The sequence below is a fragment of the Brassica rapa genome, chromosome A10 (assembly GCF_000309985.2).
Source record: "Brassica rapa cultivar Chiifu-401-42 chromosome A10, CAAS_Brap_v3.01, whole genome shotgun sequence".
NCBI classification, from domain to species: Eukaryota; Viridiplantae; Streptophyta; class Magnoliopsida; order Brassicales; family Brassicaceae; genus Brassica; species Brassica rapa.
The window spans coordinates 20665791-20688293 of NC_024804.2; the positions used below are offsets into that span (position 1 = coordinate 20665791).

Below are 22503 nucleotides of genomic sequence, written 5' to 3' on the forward strand. Positions count from 1 at the left end.
AATCGAATTAATCATTTAGATTTATGTTATGTGTTAGTATCTTACACTACTAAAAGCACAATATACTGAGTAGAGAACATGTCCACGTAGGTACAATAATTCAGACCAATCAGGAACATTTAATTGGACACATCAGACATGCCTAACAATGTGGGCTTCGTCCAAAGTGGAGTTCTGCGTATGCCGTGTGGGCTTCATCCGAATTTTTATTTGCCCAATCGTGACAACTCTGAATCACAATTGTTTCACCAAGCACAAATATCAAAGATTATGTTTGATAACAGAAAGTCTGAAATCCGAAGACGGGTAGGTCTATAAACCTGAAACCGTGCTCTTAGAACCAAAAAAGAGAACCTGAAACCAAATAGATCCTAAACCAGCTATACTCTTACCACCGAACAAAGAGAGATAGCTGTCATAAAATACAACAGTTCAAGATCCAAGAAACGCATTGATACAGCTGATATCTAAAACTTAATCGATCAATGGTGAAAACATGAAAACCAAATCAGTTATACAAATCTGGAAACTGATAAACCTAAAAAAATACCAAAAACCAAATTGTTGCCTCGAAGAAACAAAGGGAATGACGAATTCCTCACAACAACCAAATCCCTAAATATCAGAAAGGAGCAAATATGAATTAGATTCATCTCAACTTACGAAAAAGTTGAAACTTTAAATTCAATCTGTGACTCAAATAAAAAAGACAGCTACTTCGAATCAAATAGATTTCGGCAACATAATACAACTAACCAATCAAAAGATAAATATATAATATCCGTAAACAAAACAAGTTGGTGAAGCGTAGTCTAATGGTTAGTGAGGTGCTACAATGACTCCTAGGTCGCAGGTTCGAGTCGTATGTGCTTTTTTACTTCTTTTTCATTTTTTTCTTTACTGAGTACGTATTTACAAACATAGCCTCTTCTTCATCTTCCCCAATATCAACCTGAAACCTAAATATCCCATATCGCCATTTTCTCACAATTCACCACGATTTCAACTTCTTTTTTTTCTGTTTTTGTTCAATTGTAATGAGATTTCAATTCTTTATTTCATAACGGTATATCATCTTAATCTCATTCTTAAATTCCTCTTATTCAATCAGATTTCCTTATATGAACCACTAAATTCTTGAAACTGAAAAAATTGCGTTCAAACTTAAGTCAATCACCTAAAATTAGGACATTAAATTCGCAAACACAAACCATTTTCTCAAATTAACACCAATGAAATCACTATAACAATACCATTTTTCTAGACAGAAAAATCACCAGCACAAACTTAAACCCCAATACACAAAGGCTCTTCACTTCATCTCAGAATTCCACACAAGCAAACAATGAATTCGAAAAGCATTCAGACTGACGGACAACAAAAAAATCACAAGCAAACAACAACTATAGACAACATATCCCCACACCAAGCAAGGTAAACAACAGATCTCTTCATACGTTCTCTCAACAACTCTAGCTCACCTAGATAAACAATGAACAATAACACCAATAAATATATTTAAATCACACTTCTTTTTTTCACAGGTCAATAACACGTCCCCCGCATCCCATTGCACAAGAAAATCAATCTCTCCAGGAAGGCTTCTCAATGACACCTATCTCAGTTCGTATAAGTCGTATCTGGCACAACAAAAAACATCAGACAAACCAGATGTCCACCGGCTTTATATGCTTAGATCACCAAGTCTGCTTCATACTCAAAATATTAATATTTATCCCTATATATCTTCACTAACAATTTCATACACATGCATGGGAACTTATACGAAGGTAGACTTCAAACAGATAATTCGCCAGATAACAAACACATTTTGAAAGAAGGAGATATTTATGCAATTTTCAGAATTTCTGGTCCTACCAAAATTTCTGTAGGAACCTTATTTTACTATCATAGGACAACTAATATTTGTAAAGAATAATAATAACATAAAATAAAACTTGAGGAACTCAATCATATTTCATACAGCTCACCAAGCGAACCACAACGACAAAACTTGAGGAACTCAATCTGAACATTCCTGTTCACAACTTCTCTCCTCAAAATTACAACCACCTCCTACATTTGGCCACTGACAAGACCTACCTACCAGGTAAATCATTCATACCACTTGCATTCTTATCTCCAAAAATTGTAAATATAACGAAACTAAACTGATAAACAATGGCTAGATGTCGTCCGCCAGATATGGTTGATGCAAGACCTAAAACCACAAATCCAGAAACCAAATCAAAACTCATAATAGGCCTATTGCTAAACAGGCAATCTCAACCAAAAAAATACTTTTTTTTAAAATTAAATCATCACCTAATCATACTTAAAATTCCATTTTAGCCCCACAATGGTTAAGCTCATGCTGTGGGACAACCAAGCCGCAGACTTTAGGTCCCTACAAGCCAAGAAAAATAGGAAATTTCAAGTTCTTATCGTCACAAGCATCATACCAACAATATCTTCCTTCGGTGTCTACTTTGCTGGCAAAGAAAACCAGAACGTCATCCTTATTTCCCATCTTCTCCTTTAATATAGCGTTTGAGCTTCATAATATATAATCACCACTTTTACAGTAACCTAAAACCAAACGCATGTCCATTGATGAATCTATCAATCGTCAAATTCCTCTGTATATACAATGGTAAAATCATAGAACCTTATCTCTGTTTCTCCTATTTCTTTTTGTGATGAATCACATGGAGAAATATACCGTCCCCAGATTATGCGATGTAGTCCATCTGAAATTGCATGATCATCGAACGTGAGCTTCTAATTCTTGATGAACAGGTGCCGCTTCCTATTTTCTACCTGTTTTTAAATTTTTTAGTGTAAACTGCAAGGACCCAATATATGCGGCAGTTTTACTATTATTTAATTTATTAAATTAATTTTTACTTTATATTAATTTCAAGTTTACTACTGCAGGTAAACTACAATTCTCTTCATCACTAGCTACAAGATATTACTTTGACTCCTCAATCAAACGAATCAAGCACTTCAAAAGACGATACAAGTTAACCAAAAGATGAACTCAAGACGAACTTAACCTACTCATCGGAATAAAACCATCAAGACAAATCAAAGCTATAGAGAAACAAAAAACTCTCCAAACATCTTTCTATTTTTAATTCCTGTCTTAATAACTTTTTATATTACGTCTCAAATTAATTCTTCCGCTAAAATCTATCCTCATCAATTAATTCACAAACTGGAAAAACCCGTGTACAACATATAATAAAATCTTAATTAAAATAAACAATGAAATTTGAGATATTCATAGATTATCATCTAAAATTAAAATATTTAAAAGCATTTTCCGCGCGTAGCGCGGACAAAGACTCTAGTATAATTAACCAGAATAATAGCGACGATATGAAACTATTAATCAATATATTTTCATACTGATCAAAATATCATTTTCTAATTTTTAGTAGTAAAACTAAAATCTTTATAAAACTAGTTACCTGGTTTGATTTTTATATAAAATGTTAAATTCATATAGGATAACTCCAAAATGCGTTGTTTGGCGATGAAGTACAAGGATTGAAGTCAAATTTTGTAGAGATCAATCGCTTGTACTTTAGTTAGATTCTGGTTTTAGTTCATGTGGTCTAAGTAGGGGTCAAGAGATGGATTTTTTCAGATTGTGGGAAGAACTCGTGTCATTGGAGTGAAAAATACATCGATGAATAGATTGGGTAATATAGGATCCGGTTCAATGTTCCTAGGCATTACTAGATCTTGTCGACTGTATGTTGGGTTTAAAATCTCTTGAAATTATAATCCTGGATTAATATTTAGATAATGAAAAGCTGATGTTGAACTAAAAAAATGTTAAATTCATATATAAAAAGCACTTCATTTAACTTAGATAGTGTACAATGTCTTTTTCTCATCAAGTACGATTTACACATTGATCGATTTAAAAAACAAAAACAAAAAGCATTGTGTAATTCCATAGTACTTCAGCATATTCCCAAAGAGAAAAACCATAGACGTTTAAACAAGTTTATTTTCAAACCATGTAGAGACAGAGAGAGTTTACACAATTAAACCGGAGAAGGTTTTTAATCGTCGTATACTAGTCCACATGGTAGAATCATATGGAAAGCAGCAGGTAAAAAGAGAAGAAAAAGCTTCCCCTGCTTTTACTCTCTCTCTCTCTCTCTCTCTCTCTCTCTCTCTCTCTCTCTCTCTCTCTCTCTCTCTCTCTCTCTCTCTCTCTCTCTCTCTCTCTCTGAGCATACTTAAAACGAAGGCGGCCGCATTAAGACAGCATTTTAATTAGGCTTCGCTATTACACTGCTCTCCTCCTACTTACTCACTCACCATTGTTTCTTTTATTTTTCTTTTATTATAAATAACTCACGCACCGTTGTTACATAAACAAAGCTCTTCATTCTCTCTCTATCTTTTTTTTTATCTCTCTCTCTCTTTCTCGTTTTAATACACTCTGCTTAGTTTGCTTTCAAGATTTGAGACTGAGACAGAGGTATTAAACAGTCTTCATGTTCTTCTCAGGCATAAAGGAAAAAGATTATATATTTTCAAATCAAGAAATTAAAAAAGATTATAAACTTTTCATTTTTCTGTTGGTTTTCTGCATAATAGTTTGATTCGTTAACCTTACAGAAATCGACAGATAATGTCGGGTGAGAAGCAAGCGGAGGAGGCAATAGTGGTCTCAGGCGTCAGCGAGGCGGGGGAGGACGGAGCCGGTGGAAAAGTGGAAGATTCAACTGCAGAGGATATAAACAGCGGCGATGCCAGTGATGGATTTAGCATGAAGAGTTTTCTCTGGCATGGCGGGTCCGCTTGGGACGCCTGGTTCAGCTGTGCCTCCAATCAAGTAATGATACATATATACTTTGGTTAATTATTTTAATGATTTTTACAAAAGCAGTACAAAACAAAGTTACCTTTTATCATAATAACCAAAACAAAGTTTTTTTCTTCTTCTTCTTCTTCTTAAAAAAAAAAAAAAAAAAAAAAAGTTTTTTCTTCTTTCTACTAAGCTTACTTTTTGTTGTTTATTTTTAAGGATTTCTTTTAAAAAGGAAAACATTCTTGAAATGAAAAACATTCACCATAATCTTACTACTAAGGTATAGTATGAAGAACGATCTCGTTCACTGTTAACTATGATAAATACACTAATATAGTTTAATGAATAGTCAGACTTCCACTTTCTGAAAAATTATTGTATGGGGTCAATGTCCATTGAAAGTAAATACAAGCGCATATTTGTTTTTACGTTATATTCCGAGAGAATCGAATTCTCATAAGAGTTATTTAATAAAAAAATGATTACTGCAGGTGGCACAGGTGCTGTTGACACTGCCGTATTCGTTCTCGCAGCTGGGGATGTTATCAGGAATATTGCTACAAATATTCTATGGACTAATGGGATCTTGGACTGCTTACCTCATCAGTGTTCTTTACGTCGAGTATCGAGCCCGAATGGAAAAACAAGAGGCCAAATCATTCAAAAACCACGTTATTCAGGTAAATATAATTCTAGGTTAAGATTTTATAACTCATATATACTGAACTTAATTGATGTTTTTTCGGTGTGTGTGAATAAATATGTAAAATGGAAGTGGTTTGAGGTGCTTGATGGGCTGCTGGGTCCATACTGGAAAGCAGCGGGGCTCGCATTTAATTGCACCTTCTTGTTATTCGGATCAGTCATCCAGCTCATCGCTTGTGCTAGGTTCTTTTCCCTTTTTTTTTTCCCCAATCTCTTTATTGTATAATTTAACGGAATTTTCCATGCTAGAATAATGTTATAAGTATTTAGATTTATGTCATGTCTTGATGTGTTGCAGCAATATATATTACATAAACGATAGACTGGACAAGAGGACTTGGACGTATATATTTGGTGCTTGTTGTGCCACGACCGTCTTCATACCATCTTTCCACAATTACCGTATTTGGTCTTTCCTCGGTCTTGCCATGACCACTTACACTGCTTGGTACCTCACCATCGCCGCATTTCTCCATGGCCAAGTATGTCACAATCAAATAGGTTTTCAGTTTGACATGAAAGCAATCAATTGTGGTTTCAATAATACCGTTCTCTCATTGTTATTGTGATTTAATTTATAGGCTGAGGGTGTGACACATTCTGGTCCGACCAAACTTGTGCTGTACTTTACCGGAGCTACCAACATCCTCTATACATTTGGTGGACACGCTGTGACTGTGTAAGTCTTCTTTTCATATCATTTTTTTCAATTTATTGTATATTTCGCAACCATAAAAGAACAAAAAATATTCAGGTAGATGGATTCGCAACAGTAAATTCTATAATTCATTTCTGATTAAGTAAACTAAGTTAAAATCTATTTTGCATATCCAACATTTGTTTTGCTGAAAGTACTGAGAATCTTATAGTTTTAATTAAAAAGAGGACAGTTTCTCTGAAGAGTGTTTCATACTTTTTAGTTTACTCTTCTCTTTTAACTTGTATATATGCAGCTTTTGCCGGTTACTTAGATTCTGTCCGAACTGCACAAACAGACAAAATCATTATTACGCAATATACAAAGAAAAATACCTTTTTGGCACACTAGGTTTTTTTTCCACGACCTTTTCTAACTTTTTGTTTGTTTGTTTACTCGCGATATATACATCTTTTAGAGTACGTAACATAACCACACTGGTCGGACCGAACCGCAATCTCTGGTTGGACCAAGAGATCCAACGGCAGTGACTTTTGTGCTCTTCCTTTTTCAATTTACTTATAAATATAATTATAAATAACAGGGAAATAATGCATGCGATGTGGAAACCAAGGAAGTTTAAGAGCATATACCTGATGGCGACACTGTACGTCTTCACGTTAACGCTTCCGTCAGCCTCCGCCGTCTATTGGGCTTTCGGCGACCAGCTTCTCAACCACTCAAATGCTTTCTCTCTCCTCCCTAAAACGCGTTTCCGTGATGCCGCCGTCATCCTCATGCTCATCCATCAGGTTCCTATCTAACTTAATATGTCTCCCAATAATTCCACTGTATATTAATTGTTGGTCCAGTTCCATGCCGTTATTTTATACCATACCCGTGCATACTAGGGACCTTATCCTCTTTCGCGATGAACATTTAATACTGAAAGGAACGTTTAGGTTATGTCATGTTAATAATCGGTTATTTGTTTTAACGTCCAACCAAATGAATACTAAATTGATTATAAGTTTATAACATAAGTGGAAATGTTTCTGATGAGATTTTTTTTCTTTTCTCTTTATGGATTTATATACAGTTTATAACATTTGGATTTGCGTGTACACCGTTATACTTCGTATGGGAAAAAGCAATAGGAATGCACCACACTAAAAGCATATTTCTAAGAGCGATCGTGAGGCTGCCGGTGGTGGTTCCTATATGGTTTCTAGCCATCATTTTCCCATTTTTTGGTCCCATAAACTCCGCGGTTGGAGCTCTACTCGTTAGCTTCACCGTCTACATCATCCCTGCCTTAGCCCATATGCTCACCTACCGCACCGCCTCTGCCCGTCGGGTACTAGCTATATTCCTCTCTTGCTCACATTAATATACCCCTGTCTAGATATATATGATAGATATATGAACCCAACGAAAGAAATATACTATTTATTTGATTACATATATAGTTTCAAAGATTTTTTTTGTTCAAAAAAAAAAAAAGTTTCGAAGATAAATTACACAAACATAACATAGGGGAGAGAGAGAAACTGAAACAGAACGTAGGTTATACAGATGAGCTGGCTTATGCTTTTTGCATTTAATCCAAAATCAATGAGGTATGTAGGTCCAGTATCGTATATAATATGTGGCCATTATTACCACTCGACCAGTACGATATATTGTTTAATACACACAGCACATTCTAGTAATCTTTTGACAAACAAAAGAAACATATATATATTTTCGTTGATATATAACTATAATAGAAGGAGATTAGTTGACGGGATGATATACAATGTATTGATTATTTCTTATTCGTTACGTTGATGACGTGGCAGAATGCGGCGGAGAAGCCGCCGTTCTTTTTGCCAAGCTGGAGCGGAGTTTATGTGATAAACGCATTTGTGGTGGTTTGGGTGCTAGTTCTAGGGTTCGGGTTTGGAGGATGGGCAAGCATGACCAACTTCATCAGGCAAATTGACACTTTTGGCCTCTTTGCCAAGTGCTATCAATGCAAGTCGCCGATTCCTCCTCCTCCTACTCCGACCACCGGTAATCACCACCGCCGTTAGTGAAGTATGAAAGTGTGATTTTCTTCAGTTTTCTTTTTCTTTTTCCTATGTATAAAAGAAACGTACGTATATCAGCGAATTAACAATGTTATATATATTTGAAATTTGGTTAACATCACACGTGATCTTCAGGTTTATGACGAACTTATTTCCAAACTAGTAGAAAACAACTGGATGCTGACAAAGCTGGTTATCATTTATTTAATCATTCATTCAGCCCATCCGTCAAATTTTTTGAATCCAAGGACGACAATGATTAAAATTAGTATAACTTTATATATTATTTCCTCCCAAAATCTACAAAAATAAAATATAATGTATGATGCAATCAACCTGGTGCAGAGTAGTCCTGGGAATATTGTTAGAAATCCGAAACCGAACCGGAACTGAACTGAAAAAAACTAAGAACAAAATCAGACCGAAAATTACAAAAAACCGAACAGTTCTTATATTTCTAAATCTAAAAAACTGAAACCAAACCGAGAACCGAACAGATACCGAAATATTTTGAATATATTAAAAAATATTAATTTTAAAAATTTAATATATAAAAATATAAAAAAAAAACCCGAACTATACGAATTATCCGAATATTGTTTTTTGTTTTTCAGGTTCAACTCAGGTTTCTGGATTTTTTTGGTTTTACACTTTATACCCGAACCAACACGAATTATTTTTAATCCAGTTTCACTTTGGATTTTATAAAAAAAATAGAAATATGATCTGAACCTGACATTATCCGAACCAACCTGAAAAATTTCCGGTTTCTAAATACCTTAATCTGAATGACCCGAAAACTGAATAAACCAAACCGACCCTAAACCGGAAATCCGAATGCCCAACCCCAACACTAGTGCAGTGCAGAGTTCGTGTAAAATAGTCGCATTTCGCAACAAAACAATAAGCAATGACTATAATGGTCCTTTTGATAAGGCCCAATATAGACCCAAGTTACTAGGCTTAATAGAAGAAAGCCAATTGATAACATTGAATCTTTGGACCATATTGAATCCTTAGAGCATGAGCATCAGTGAACCCCCTTTGGGGTTCACCTTCTTAATTTTTTATTATTAAAGTTTTTCTTTTTTTCATTTTGATTTTTTTTTAAAAAAAAAAAAAAAAAAAAAATTGACCAATCGCGGGCCGCCACGTGTCGTGGGGCCCGCGCTACAGTGATGAACTTTAGGAGAGAGGGTATCATGCAGAAGAGGTGAGAAGGGGTGAGTTCATCACTTTTGCTTTTTTTAATATTTTTTTTTTCTCGTAAAACGTGTGAACCTCCCTCTTGAACCTCTAATGCTCTTGCTCTTACAATACAGCAAGCTTATTAACAGTGTAACTGAACTCTGAACAAATACAATTATACAAACAATAGACTATGATGATGATGATGCAGAACCGATTTGACAGATTATACAGTGGTCTGATACTAATCTCCACATGGCACTCCCTTGTTCGATTTCAAACTTTCTGCTAAATTTATTCCAAAGATGCAATCCATAGCTTCTCCTCAGCATCTGAAGAAGCTTGACCTTGACCCATTTCGACTCTTTCTCCGTCTTTGGCACCTTGAAGAACTTCTCTATCTCTAGCCAGTTCACGGGATAGAACGCAGAAGGTCGCATGACGGTGAAGTTGTTGTACTCCTCCTTCACTGCTGCTCTAGCCGCCACTCGAGAAACCAGGTACGGTCCGTTGTATCCCCATACGTTTCCGTTGAAAGTTCGAGCGAATTCTTCGATGAATTTGAGCAAGAGAGGATGGTTCTTGTCGAATATTAGCACCGCGTTGTTCAGTCTCGTCCAGTTTGTGAAGGAAGGGTCAAGCGTCTGAGCTCCAATAATGTTGTTAAGCCCTTTGAAGCTTTTGAGAAGGATCATGTCGGTGTCTAAGTAAACACCTCCGTATTTGTACAAGTAGGCAAGCCTCATGAGGTTTGACAGATTCTGAGCTAATGATATCTTTCCCGGGTCTCTTCTCCCGCTTCTTATTTCGTCTAGCCACGTTTCTCCGGCGGTTCCTTTGAGTAGAAAAGGCAGATCCGGCGTGACTGCAACAACTTTGTAACCACGATCAAGAAACGGCTTCAAGGTTTTATAGCCTTGAGGAGAATCCATGGTTGCTGATAGGATCATCAAGCAACCATGAGGATTAGACTTGAAGACACTTTCAATAGCTAAGACCTCTCTCTTTCCGAACAAATCAGCTGGTGATATCCATGTCATGACGAAGTTGACTTCGCATCCAGAATCTCCGACAAACTCATTGGCCTTCCTTTGAAACTTGTCAGACAAGTTATCTCCACTGAACATCTCGATAAGTGCTAGGATCTTTTTGTTTACAGTAGTGATGTTCGGGTTAGGAGAAGTCATCGCCACTTGCTTGCTTTTACTTTCGTTCTCGGAGCTCAGAGGTAAGTGTGGCAGTGGAATCACTCTCTTGATCTCTATCTTCACCTCCGAGAAATCTCTCTGCGGTTGCATCGAGAAATTAGACATTAGAACCAACGTGGTAACCGCGATCAGAGTTATAAAGCTGAACGCAAACGCGGTGAAAAGTGATGATTGGTTCAGTCGTCGGTGATCAGTCACTCTCTTCTCTATATCATGATCCATGAGCAACGCAAAACTAAGTTGGAAACAAGAAGATATAAAAGAAAAACTTTAGACAGATGAGAAGGAAACCATTACTATTGTCTTAGTTTCATTTCTTGTTTTAGCTTTGGGGGCGTGTCTTGTTTTGAAAAATAAACAACTTAATGTAGACTTTATGGTCTTTAAACTTTCTGTTGAATATTATATTATATCGCGGTCTGTAAACTACTTCCAAAGAGAGACGATAAGGCGTGCTATTGGATCATAACGTTGTCAATTGTAACAATTTTCTCATGATTTTTATTTTAATACCACTAAAGATTTATATATATTTCTCCATAGTAATTCAACTTATTTTACATATATGTTTCTTTCAAATTTTAGTTCTATTTTTGTTTTGGTTTATCATCCAAAGCTTTTCAACAATCAGTTTTCTTATGTTAAGGTAAAACATTATTGCGTTTTAGGTCAACTTTCTTTGCTTATATTATTATTGTATAATATGATATTTTTTATAAAACTGAATATAAATTCTACTCTATCCGTTTCTTAATGATAGACTTTTTAGAAAAAATGTTTGTTTCAAAAAAATATATTTTTTGTGTTTTCTATGAAAAAATTGTAAACTTCAAAAAAATTAATTGACTTTATTGAATTACTATCGATTAAAAGTTATTGAAAATTTAATATTACAGAAAACAATACATTTATTATGGTAGTTTAATGTGTTTTTTTAATATATGTGAAAATACTAAAAAGTTTATCTTTTAAGAACGGAAGGAGTAATATTTTTTATTGGTTGTTGCAAAAAATGATTCGCTGAAAAGGGAACTTAGAGACATTGTCAATGTATTTAGGTTTTTTTTTTGTAATTTTGTAATACTAATAATTAATTAATTAAACAATGTTTGTTGGATTTTAATATTCTTCCCGTACGAATAGTATTTATGGTTGACTTAAATTTTGATATTTCATGATTTTTTGTGCAATACCGACGAAATCATGTAAAGGAGAGGTTAAATCTCCAAATAAACAGACGTGTCCATTGATTTTGTCTCGATCTTTCAGATTGGTCTACATATGAATCAATTATTGTATACAACACGTATGTATTTTATTGATGGTATATATGACGCTATTCATGGTGATTGGTTTTATTTGTTTAGATTTAAAAAATGAAACTTAATTGGTGCATGCATAATCACAACTTGTCAAGGCAAGGTATATGTAAGCAATATGACCATGACATTTAAAAGCATAGTAAAAGAAAAAATTATCACATTATTTAAACCTCAATACTGTTGAATGTTGATTGATAGTACTAGCTCAACAACAATAACAACAACACTCGCCATTTTGGTCGTCCAGCATTTATTTCATTTTACCATTTTTTTGACATAACTTTGTTCAGCCGTCTATCTAACCGATACTAACTTTTTTTTATATATTTTTTCTCACTGCTCTATCCAGTTGAACAAATAGCCCTGATTTCTTCTCAACACGTCGGTTGTTTATATTTATTCGTCAAAGTGTACATTCGAGTCATTAGGAAGTCGCAACACAACACACAAGTACATCGAGACTTCGAATGTATTCAAGCAAAACATGTGAAAACCGCCTCTCCGAGCACAATCCCATCAACAGCGTCCAGCAATCTCTCTTTTGTCACCTGAGTGAGTCACCACATTCAAAACAAATTAAACTTCTAATAATGTTACAACATATGCTGCTTAAACTAACCTATATATTTAAAACAAAATATATACTAATCCCTTTTTTATAAGTCCCATATTCTTTGTTCTTTTTTAGAATTCAACAATACCTCCTCCTGAGTTGAACTTTACTAATAACTCGGGAAGATAGTTTTTCGTATTACCGTGTGACCAAGATTGGGTTTATCATTGAGAGCAAAGAGCTTGAACTGGAAACGATGACCGTGACTAGGCATGAGAGGCCCACGCCATCCCGGGATCTTGTGATCGTTATTCCCTTCTCGAATACCAGCAACCTGCTCATCGTTGCCAGAAAATCCTTCCGGCAGACCTTTCATGTCCGGCGGAATGTCGACGACCACCCACACAGTCCACGGCACGAGAGGTCCACTAGGATCAGGAGCATCGATGTCCTCAACCACCAAGGCCAGTGACTTGGTACCTTGGGGAACGTTGTACCTATTACCTTATTTAATCCTTGGTGTCTAACATATCGCATTTATATTGAATTTAATTGTTGTTACCATTCAAGAGGAGGAGAGATATTCTTCTTCACACCTTGACCTCCCTTTGTATACTTTCTCGGAAGCTTCCCTTCGTTGTCTATCGTCGGAGACACCAGTCTGAATTCCTCACTCGACATTTTTCTCCTTAATATTTGTGTGTGTTTAATTGTAAATGCACCTACGTACCGTGTTTACTGATTTGTATGGTTCTCTACGTGAAATATTATGGCGACACCTGGATGACACGTGACGCCTTTGGGTGTCTGGAAGGGAAGAGGTTAACACTCTGATGTCTTTGAGACATGACTTGTGGCATAACCCCATAGCTGCCATTTCGAAATATCTTACTATTCAAGTGAACATCAGAGCGTTCTTTATGTAAAAAGAATAACAACACGTCGTTTTGATAGTGTGAATACGCTTCGTATTTCAAATACACGCGCGCCACACGACACGCACCAAGATGTTCATTCCTCTTCTGGGATTAGAGTTTATAGAAAATCGGAAAGAGAGAGAGAGAGAGAGACGAGTTCTCCGATCAACAACGCCAGCAAAATGGAGATGGAAACAGAAGTCTCTGGTAATTCAAACCTTGCTTAAACTGTTGTTTCAATTTCTATTGGTGTTCTGATGAGCGAAAATGGCAGCAGAGAAGAAGGAGATAGTGGTGCTTCTGGTTGGTCCGCCAGGAAGCGGCAAATCGACGTTCAGTGAGTCCGTAATGAAATCATCTCACCGCCCTTGGTCTCGCATCTGTCAGGTCTTTCTCTCTCTCTATCATACTGCGCACAACCTGACTGATGAAATTCCTCAATGAGACTAAGTACCTCTGTGTCTTTACGTGAAGCAAATCTTTAAAAGTAGAGCTTGGTCTTGGTTTAAATTTCATTTCTCATTTCAGGACATTATTAACAATGGCAAAGCTGGAAGCAAAGCTCAGTGCCTAAAGATGGCTATAGAATCCCTCAAGGAAGGGAAGAGCGTCTTTATTGACAGATGCAATCTTGACAGGGAGCAGCGCTCCGAGTTTATTAAGCTCGGTGGTCCCCTTGTTGAAGTCCATGCACTGGTTCTCGAACTTTCTGCTCAAGTTTGTATATCTAGATCAGTCAAAAGAAGTGGCCATGAGGGTAATCTACAAGGCGGAAGAGCTGCAGCTGTTGTGAACAAGATGCTTCGGAGTAAGGAACTTCCCAAATTGAATGAAGGCTTTTCTCGGATTCTGTTTTGTTACAACGACGCAGATGTTGAGAATGCTGTTAAAACATACACCATGCTTGGTCCAATGGATACTCTTCCTTCCGGCTCTTTTGGCCTAAAGAATCCTGACACCAAAAGCCAACCCGGTATTATGAACTTCTTTAAGAAAGTCAGTGCGGTTCCTGCTGCTTCATCTTCTTCTAATGAAGTTACAACTCCCAAAGCTAATGAAAAGATAGAAATTTTCAGAGTTTCCCCCGCTAAGCTTGTTGTACCTACATTGGCATTCCCTTCAATTTCGACTGCAGATTTCCAGTTTGATCTTGACAAGGCATCTGACATTATTGTCGAGACAGCAGAGGCATTCCTGCCTAAACTCGGGTCTGCACGGCTTGTCTTGGTGGACTTGAGCCATGGGTCGACGATTCTGTCGTTAGTCAAGGCTAAGGCTTCTCGGAAGAACATTGACTCAGGAAGGTTTTTCACATTTGTTGGAGACATAACTAAGCTTCATTCCCAAGGCGGTCTGCACTGCAATGTTATAGCTAATGCTGCTAACTGGTAAGCTACTTCCTTTATTCTTCTTGCTAACGCTTTCTAACTAGGTAAATGTATCTGTTTACAGGCGGCTTAAATCTGGAGGTGGAGGCGTGAATGCGGCGATATTCAAAGCTGCTGGTCCAGATCTCGAGGCTGCCACAAGAGCACGAGCAAACACTCTTCTACCTGGAAAATCCGTGCTAGTTCCTCTTCCTTCTACTTGCCCGTTGCATAACGCTGAAGGCATTACGCACGTGATACATGTCCTAGGACCAAACATGAATCCGAACCGACCAGACTGCCTTAACAACGACTACACCAAGGGCTGCAAAATTCTCCGGGAGGCTTACACATCTCTCTTTGAAGGTTTTTTGTCGACAGTACAAGATCAATCAAAGTTGCCTAAACGAATCAATCAAGCAACTGTGTTGGATTCTGGTGAGGAAGATTCCGAGAGGAACAAAAAGTTCAAGGGGACCATAGCTAGTAATACGAAATCTGGGTCTGTGGATGACAGTGGAAAGAAGAGGAGTAAAGGATGGAGCTCATGGGCATTGGCACTCCACATCATCGCGATGCACCCAGAGAAACACGAGAATATCGTGCTAGAATCTTCAGACCACATTGTTGTTATAAACGACCAGTACCCAAAGGTAAAAATGTTTATAAAGAGTATCTTTCTTTCTTATGAGACAGATATTTATAATTGGATATTAGGCGCGGAAACACGTGCTAGTACTGGCGAGGGAGGAGAGTGTAGATGGGCTTGAAGACGTTGGCAGAGAAAATATTCAACTTCTTGAGGAAATGCAAAATGTTGGTATGAAATGGGTTCAGAGATTCCAGCACGAGGATCCTTCTCTTATCTTCCGCCTTGGTTATCACTCGGTACTTCCTTCCTTTTGCATTCAGTTTTAGATTTTCACATCTGCTGCGCTTTTGATGATATTTATTTTGACTTCTGTTTCTTTTCTTTTCACACACAGGTTCCTTCAATGCGACAACTACATCTACACGTCATAAGCCAAGACTTCGAATCCGATCACTTGAAGAACAAGAAACACTGGAACTCTTTCACAACTTCCTTCTTCCGTGACTCGTTGGATGTGCTTGAAGAGGTCAAGAGCCAAGGCAAGGCCAATTTGGAGAGTGAAGCTGTTTTGAAAGGTGAGTTGCGTTGCAATCGGTGTAGAAGCGCACACCCGACTATCCCCAAACTCAAATCGCATATCAGAACCTGTCCTTCTCCCTTTCCTCACCATTTACTCCAAACCAGTCGTCTTTTGGCTCGACCAGACTCTTCAAATTAATCGACCGGTTAGATTTATATTTTTGTGGTTTTATGATTAGAAACTAGTCAAGTGTCGTATGTAATTTTAATGGATCGTTAATAGGGCTGGGCATTCGGGATACCAATCGGGTTTTGGGGTTTTGGTCCGGGTTCAATCGGTTTTTGGGTCTATGAATTTCAGTCTCATTTAGATATTTGAAATTCGTTTTGGATTCGATTTATGTTTCGTCAGGTTCGGTCCAAGGTTTAGTAACATTTTCAAAAGCCAGTTGAATCTAATATATTATCGGGTTTCAGATCAGATCGTGAAATAATTATTCTTTGTTTGGATTGATTCGGACTTTATAGTAGAGAAGACAATTATTGAGATTAGAACGGAATTTATTAGTACTAATAGGAAGAAGCTACTAAAAGGTTCCAAAAGCAAATTAAAACCAAGAGTTGAAAAGTAATAGAAACAGTAGGAATATAAAGCTGAGTAGTAAACAATGGGCAAACAAAATAGGTTTTGGTTAAAAGAATAAGCAGAGAGAGAAGTGAGAGAAGCGAGATCTACTTTGAAGTTCGGTGCTTGGCCGGCGCGTGAGCATCCGTGCCCGCGCTGGAGTCTTTCTTTGTTCGTCGTAGTGGTTCCCCTCCGCTTATTCTTCGCCGTCCTGTCAACAAGCGCCTTGTCCGACCTCTGGCACCGCCTTCATCTTTTACGGTGGTTCGGTTATGGAGTTATGACGCGCTCGTCGGGAGGTCCCCGGTGAAGAAAGTGGCCTGCATGTACAGTTGTGGTATTTTCCGGGAGGTGGAGGCTTCTGCAGATCCACCGCCGCCGGTTCGAGCTTCCGGGAAGAGAGTCTTCTTCAGTTTCGCCTTCGCCGGCTTTCAGCTATGGAGAGCGGAGGCTACCAAAGATCCGCGCTTCCATTTGGGATCCCGATGTTCTTTGAGAAAAAGTTACTAGGTTAGATTTGTTTCATGGTCGGTGTGGTTGTCGTCATGGTGGGTTTGGGTCACGGCGGATGAGATCTATGTGGAAGATGATGCTCCCCGGCGAGGTGACGGTGTTCAAGAAAAGAAAAGAGATGGGTCATGGTCCGCGTGTCTAGGGTTTGAAGCGTTCTAAAGTCGGAGGAAATCTCGAGTTTCGATGGATCTCTCCGGTGTGATGACAGTGCAGAGAAGAATGGTTTGCGTTCGTTGAAGACTTGTCGGGTCTTGAGCTCTGACGAACGAGGTTCTTTGTCGGTGTTTGTTCCGGTGGCGTCAAGGTGGAGGCGGTTAAGTCGAGACGGTGACGACGCGTAACGCGTTAAGGGAGCAGATCCCCCCACGTGTCGAGCCAACCTCCTTGACGCGCTTTCCATTTGGAACGAGTGGTGCTGAGATTGGGCTGAAGACCCCTTTAGCTTTTTCATCGAGCCCGTTGCTGTTTTTTGGGCTTTTAGTCAGTTTTTATGTAATCGGGCTTCGGCTCTTGTCTGGGCTTGGCCCATTTATATAATATCAAAAAACCTTGACGGAAAAAAAAAACAATGGGCAAACAAACTCATGAAGAAAAGATTAAGATGCGTGAGTGAGTCTCACTCAAAAGATTCGTTCCGTACTGAGGGTTGGGAGGACGGCCATTAGCAGCAGCAACGCGTGAGCCCCACTCAAGCAACTCTTTGCTCGTATCATCTTTGTGAAGAATCACTTCAATGAAACAAAGACTATCTTTCTTCTCCGTTGTAGCTGTCTTCCACCAACTCCTCCTCGAATCTCACCTTTGCGGTCCAGCATTTGCCTTCACCGTTATGAATGGCATCGACGAGACCAGTGTAGTTCCAGTTCTTGATCACGTTGTATGGACCGTCATGAATCTCCACTTCAATGGTGTAGCCACCGTTGTTAATCAGGAATATGATTGTTTTCTGGCCGTTGCGCAGCATGGTGGATACGTCCTGAGCCGTCACTTGGAAACTCCCATCTCCGATGAAAGCCAACACTGGTCTCCAACGGCCTTGTTGAGAAACTCCAACGTTGGAGAAAAGGGGACAGGGTCACGGATGAAAGTAGGATGAGGAGTAGCAGCTAAGTTGCAGCTGATGCTGATATAAACAGGCTTGCTCTCTATAAGAGCTGTTGAGATGGCCTTGTCGATCTGTTCATGAGCATCTTCCAAGTTGTTCTATACATATAACCGGCAGATTCTCGCTCTAGGCTCCCGCGATCGCGTTCAACACGCTCAGTCCCCCACCCCGCGAGATCGAGCGTATCCATCCGCAGCCTAGCTCGTTGCAGCACCCGATGTTCTTCAGCTCCGGCTCCGCGATCAGCTGGTCCAGCAATGTTAGGTTGAAATCCCCCGGTACTGTGAATATTACCAAATGACAAACCAATACAATGTCAAAATGATTGATTGCTTGGCAAATCAGCTAGCTCCTCTATTTTTTTTATATTCCCCCATTAACAAAAGCAATGCTTATTGGTTATTTTTCCTTACCGACATCTTCGTTCAGTTATTTGAATATCGCCATGTTCAGTTATTTGAGTTAATCTTCTTTTATTACATACCAAAGATAAACATTTCTAAGTTATTATTGTGTATAAAAGTTCCAAAACATATTTTTGGTTCAGATTACAATACGTTTAGAATTAATTAATACCTTTTAATTAATTCTCCTAATTATTTTGGCCATTGGGAATTATTCAGTCCAAATGAGAACATATCTTGATCATGTTCTTAACTAGATGAACTATGCCTATGAACCCAAAGTAGTGGTCTCGTCACGTGCTCAATCTCAAAATCGTAAAGTTATCAGGAAACGTTTTATCTTGTATCATAGGAAAAATTTATGAATTCACAATGAATAGTAGATTGAGTAATTGGAGCAAAACAAAATGTAGCAGCAAAGAGGAAAAGATTGGATACTTTGAAATTACATAACCAATCAGCGAATTCCTCTCAGGCGGCCATAACATGATTTAGGCAACTGGGAAAAAGAGAGAGATCGATATTCGATTCACTCGGCAAAAAGTTGCCTCTTGTATTCAAAACAATACTAAAAAAATTATTTTGTTCTGTAGCAAAAACATAAAAGCTTATAGGAATTGGTCTTAAACTATAAAGCAAGCTTATGTAATAATGCATATGAAATTATATTGGCAACAGGGAAAAAGAGGTAGATCAACAGATTCAATCTCATAATCTCCTCGGCAAAAGGTTGCCCTATATTTTGAATGTCAACCTAACTATGTCAGAGATTCAATGTTTCACAAGAAAAAAGAACACAAATAATTTCCCATCAGAGTAACTATGACAATATAGCATCATATGAATCTGAAATATCAGATCCATAGCTTTAGATATGTTATCCTCATCAGGAATTATTGCAAAAAAGAAACGAAAGAAAACACACAGAGGACGAAAGAGCAGTTGTAAGGAGATAGGAGAGACAGAGCTACACAAAAGAGTTGCTCCCTATTAAAAAGAGAGGGAGAGGTCGCGATGGCGGCGGCTTACTAGGTTATGGTGAATGAATGTTAAAGCAGAGCTTGAATTATAAGAAAAGGGTTTTGGTAATTTTGGGAATGAATGATGTGGGCCTCGGTGTTTCAAACGCAGCCCATACCAAAGGCTTTACAAAAACACCCGAGTTCAAAGTAGTATGATGTGAAAGTAAAGTGTTTTCTTATGCAAGAGTTTCTTTAATCTTGTTGTTGTTAGAGAAATCGGTGGAAATTGAACTTTACGTTACTATTACAGGAGTTAATCCATAGATTTTGAAAATAAAATAAAAAATATACATATTTTTAATGCATAATTATATCATGAACTAGCATATGATGATGGTATAAGAGATTTAAAACCTTTTCTTATCTCCGTTTCTCTAGAATAGCAATTTTATTGTAGTTTATTTTCTAATTTAGGAAGCATATGAAGTTTTACTAAATTATTTGATAAAAATACAAAAATACCCATATACCATGAAATAGAGTTTGAAATACATTGATACAAATGTAGAATGTAGTTAGAAATTTTAAAACAACACTAAAGATTATAGGCTTTCAGTATATTAACAATTTACAGAAAAACTGAATATTTTGTAGGGGTTAACACATAGATATTGAGAAAATTTCAGAAAATATAACAATATTTTTTTAATGCGTAATTGTATCATGAACTAGTATATGATGATGGTATGAGAGGTTTAGAACCTTTTTTTCTTAATCTTCGTTTCTATATAATAGAGATTTTATTGTAGTTTATCTCCTAATTTAGGGAGCATATGAAGTTTTATTAAATTAAATGATAAAAAATAGAACGATGTCCATGTACTATGAAAGAGAGTTTAGAATACAATAATACAAATGTAGAATGTAGTTAGAAATTCTAAAACAACATTAAAGATTATTGGCTTCAATATATTAACAATTTACAGAAAAACTGAATATTTTGTAGGGGTTAACGAATAGATTTGAGAAAAAATTAAAAAATATATAAAAATTTTAATGCATTATTGTATCATGAACTAACATATGATAATAGTATGAGAAGTTTGGAACCTTTTTATTTATCTCCGTTTCACTAGAATAACAAATTTATTGTAGTTTATCTCCTAATTTAGGGAGCATATGAAGTTTTACTAAGTTAATTGATAAAAATACAAAGATGCACATTTACCATGAAATAGAGTTTGGAATACATTAATACAAATGTAGAATGTAGTTAGAAATTAAAAAAAAAACACTAAATATTATAGGCTTCAGTATATTAACAATTTACTGAAAAGCTGAATATTTTGTAGGGGTTTAACTCATAGATTTTGAGAAAAAATACAAAAAATATAAAAATATTTTTTAATGCATAAATGTATCATGAACTAGCATATAATGATGGTATGAGAGGTTTGGAACCTTTTTATCTCCGTTTCTCTAGAATAGCAATTTTATTGAAGTTTATCCCCTAATTTAGGGAGCATATGAAATTTTACTAAATTAATTGATAAAAATACAAAGATGTCCATTTACCATGAAATAGAGTTTGAAATACATTAATACAAATGTAGAATGTAGTTAGAAATTTAAAAACAACAATAAAGATTATATGCTTCAGTATATTAACAATTTAAAGAAAAACTGAATATTTTGTAGGGGTTAACCCATAGATTTTGAGAAAAAAAAAATCAAAAATATTTTTTTAATATATAATTGTATCATGAACTAGCATATGATGATGATATGAGAGGTTTGAAACCTTTTTTTTTTTTATCTTAGTTTCTCTAGAATATCAATTTTATTATAGTTTATCCCTTAATTTAGGGAGTATATAAAGTTTTACTAAATTAATTTATAAAGATACAAAGATGCCCATACACCATGAAATAGAGTTTAGAATACACTAATACAAATCTAGAATGTAGTTAGAAAATTTTAAAAAACACTAAAGATTATAAGTTTTAGTATATTAACAATTTACCGAAAAACTGAATATTTTGTAGGAGTTACCCATAGATTTTGAGAAAAAAATCAAAAAGTATAAAAATATTTTTTAAAGCATAATTGTATCATTAACTAGAATATGATGATGGTATGAGAGGTTTGAAACCTTTTTTTATCTCCGTTTCTCTTGAATAGCAATTTTATTGTAGTTTATCCCCTAATTTAGGGAACATACGAAGTTTTACTAAATTAATTGATGAAAATACAAAGATGCACATTTACCATGAAATAGAGTTTGGAATACATTAATACAAATGTAAAATGTAGTTAGAAATTTTAAAACAACATTAAATATTATAGAATTCAATATATTAACAATTTATAAAAAAAACTGAATATTTTGTAGGGGTTGTTAACACATAGATTTTGAGAAAAATTCAGAAAATATAACAATATTTTTAATGCATAATTGTATCATGAACTAGCATATGATGATGGTATGAGAGGTTTGAAACCTTTTTTTTTATCTCCGTTTCTCTAGAATAGCAATTTTATTGTATTTTATCCCTTAATTTAGGAGCATATGAAATTTTACTAAATTAATTGATAAAAATACAAAGATGTCCATATACCATGAAATGGAGTTTTTAATACATTAATACAACTGTAGAATGTAGTTAAATTTTTTAAAACAATACTAAAAACTATAGACTTCAGTATATTAACAATTTACTGAAAAACTGAATATTTTGTAGGGGGTTAACCCATAGATTTTGAGAAAAATTCAAAAAATATTTTTATATTTTTAATGCATAATTGTGTCATGAACTAGCATATTATGATGGTATGAGAGGTTTGGAACCTTTTTTATATCTCCGTTTCTCTAGAATAGCAATTTTATTTTAGTTTACCCCCTAATTTAGGGAACATATAAAGATTTACTAAATTAATTGATAAAAATAGAACGATGCCCATATACCATGAAATAGAG

The 22503-nt window shown here is 36.2% G+C and overlaps 4 protein-coding genes, 2 long non-coding RNA genes and 1 other non-coding gene across 11 annotated transcripts; 2 read left to right on the forward strand and 5 right to left on the reverse strand.

Moving 5' to 3' along the window:
- Positions 1-37: 37 nt before the first annotated feature.
- LOC117128903 lies at positions 38-4154 on the reverse strand. Its single transcript, XR_004452319.1, has 2 exons — positions 355-4154; positions 38-320 (listed from the first exon to the last, which is right to left on the reverse strand). It is a non-coding gene; the product is annotated as an uncharacterized LOC117128903 (long non-coding RNA).
- A 111-nt stretch (positions 4155-4265) lies between these two features.
- On the forward strand, positions 4266-8388 carry LOC103847503 (auxin transporter-like protein 1). 3 transcript variants are annotated; one of them, XM_009124595.3, is made up of 9 exons: positions 4266-4504; positions 4645-4861; positions 5329-5517; positions 5613-5725; positions 5841-6024; positions 6124-6221; positions 6784-6991; positions 7279-7536; positions 8021-8372. In XM_009124595.3, the coding sequence occupies exons 2-9, from the start codon at positions 4658-4660 to the stop codon at positions 8252-8254; spliced, it is 1488 nt and encodes a 495-aa protein (XP_009122843.1). In that variant the 5' UTR covers positions 4266-4504; positions 4645-4657; the 3' UTR covers positions 8255-8372. The 3 variants fall into 3 exon arrangements, with proteins under 3 accessions (XP_009122843.1, XP_009122844.1, XP_009122845.1); XM_009124596.3 differs by having other exon boundaries at positions 4278-4504; positions 4655-4861; XM_009124597.3 differs by lacking the exon at positions 4266-4504 and adding an exon at positions 5007-5117 and having other exon boundaries at positions 4747-4957; positions 8021-8388.
- On the reverse strand, positions 8283-11967 carry LOC103847504 (lactosylceramide 4-alpha-galactosyltransferase). Of its 2 annotated transcripts, none has more exons than XM_009124599.3 (2): positions 9566-11967; positions 8283-9270 (listed from the first exon to the last, which is right to left on the reverse strand). In XM_009124599.3, the coding sequence occupies exon 1, from the start codon at positions 10867-10869 to the stop codon at positions 9631-9633; it is 1239 nt and encodes a 412-aa protein (XP_009122847.1). In that variant the 5' UTR covers positions 10870-11967; the 3' UTR covers positions 8283-9270; positions 9566-9630. The 2 variants fall into 2 exon arrangements, with proteins under 2 accessions (XP_009122847.1, XP_033137570.1); XM_033281679.1 differs by having other exon boundaries at positions 8283-9266; positions 9562-11967.
- A 320-nt stretch (positions 11968-12287) lies between these two features.
- Positions 12288-13234, reverse strand: LOC103847506 (UPF0098 protein CT_736). Its single transcript, XM_009124601.3, has 3 exons — positions 13085-13234; positions 12725-13019; positions 12288-12517 (listed from the first exon to the last, which is right to left on the reverse strand). The coding sequence occupies exons 1-3, from the start codon at positions 13201-13203 to the stop codon at positions 12443-12445; spliced, it is 489 nt and encodes a 162-aa protein (XP_009122849.1). The 5' UTR covers positions 13204-13234; the 3' UTR covers positions 12288-12442.
- Positions 13235-13409: 175 nt separating this feature from the next.
- LOC103847505 (transcription factor bHLH140) lies at positions 13410-16398 on the forward strand. Of its 2 annotated transcripts, none has more exons than XM_018655649.2 (6): positions 13410-13646; positions 13717-13826; positions 13968-14827; positions 14892-15459; positions 15524-15694; positions 15793-16398. In XM_018655649.2, exons 1-6 carry the CDS (start codon positions 13622-13624, stop codon positions 16114-16116), a joined length of 2058 nt encoding a protein of 685 aa, XP_018511165.2. In that variant the 5' UTR covers positions 13410-13621; the 3' UTR covers positions 16117-16398. The 2 variants fall into 2 exon arrangements, with proteins under 2 accessions (XP_018511165.2, XP_009122848.2); XM_009124600.3 differs by having other exon boundaries at positions 13423-13646; positions 13714-13826.
- Positions 16399-17583: 1185 nt separating this feature from the next.
- On the reverse strand, positions 17584-21207 carry LOC103847508. The gene is made up of 2 exons (XR_628785.3): positions 18737-21207; positions 17584-18441 (listed from the first exon to the last, which is right to left on the reverse strand). It is a non-coding gene; the product is annotated as an uncharacterized LOC103847508 (long non-coding RNA).
- Positions 18970-19115, reverse strand: LOC117129479. The gene has a single exon (XR_004453123.1). It is a non-coding gene; the product is annotated as a small nucleolar RNA snoR144 (small nucleolar RNA).
- Positions 21208-22503: the final 1296 nt, after the last annotated feature.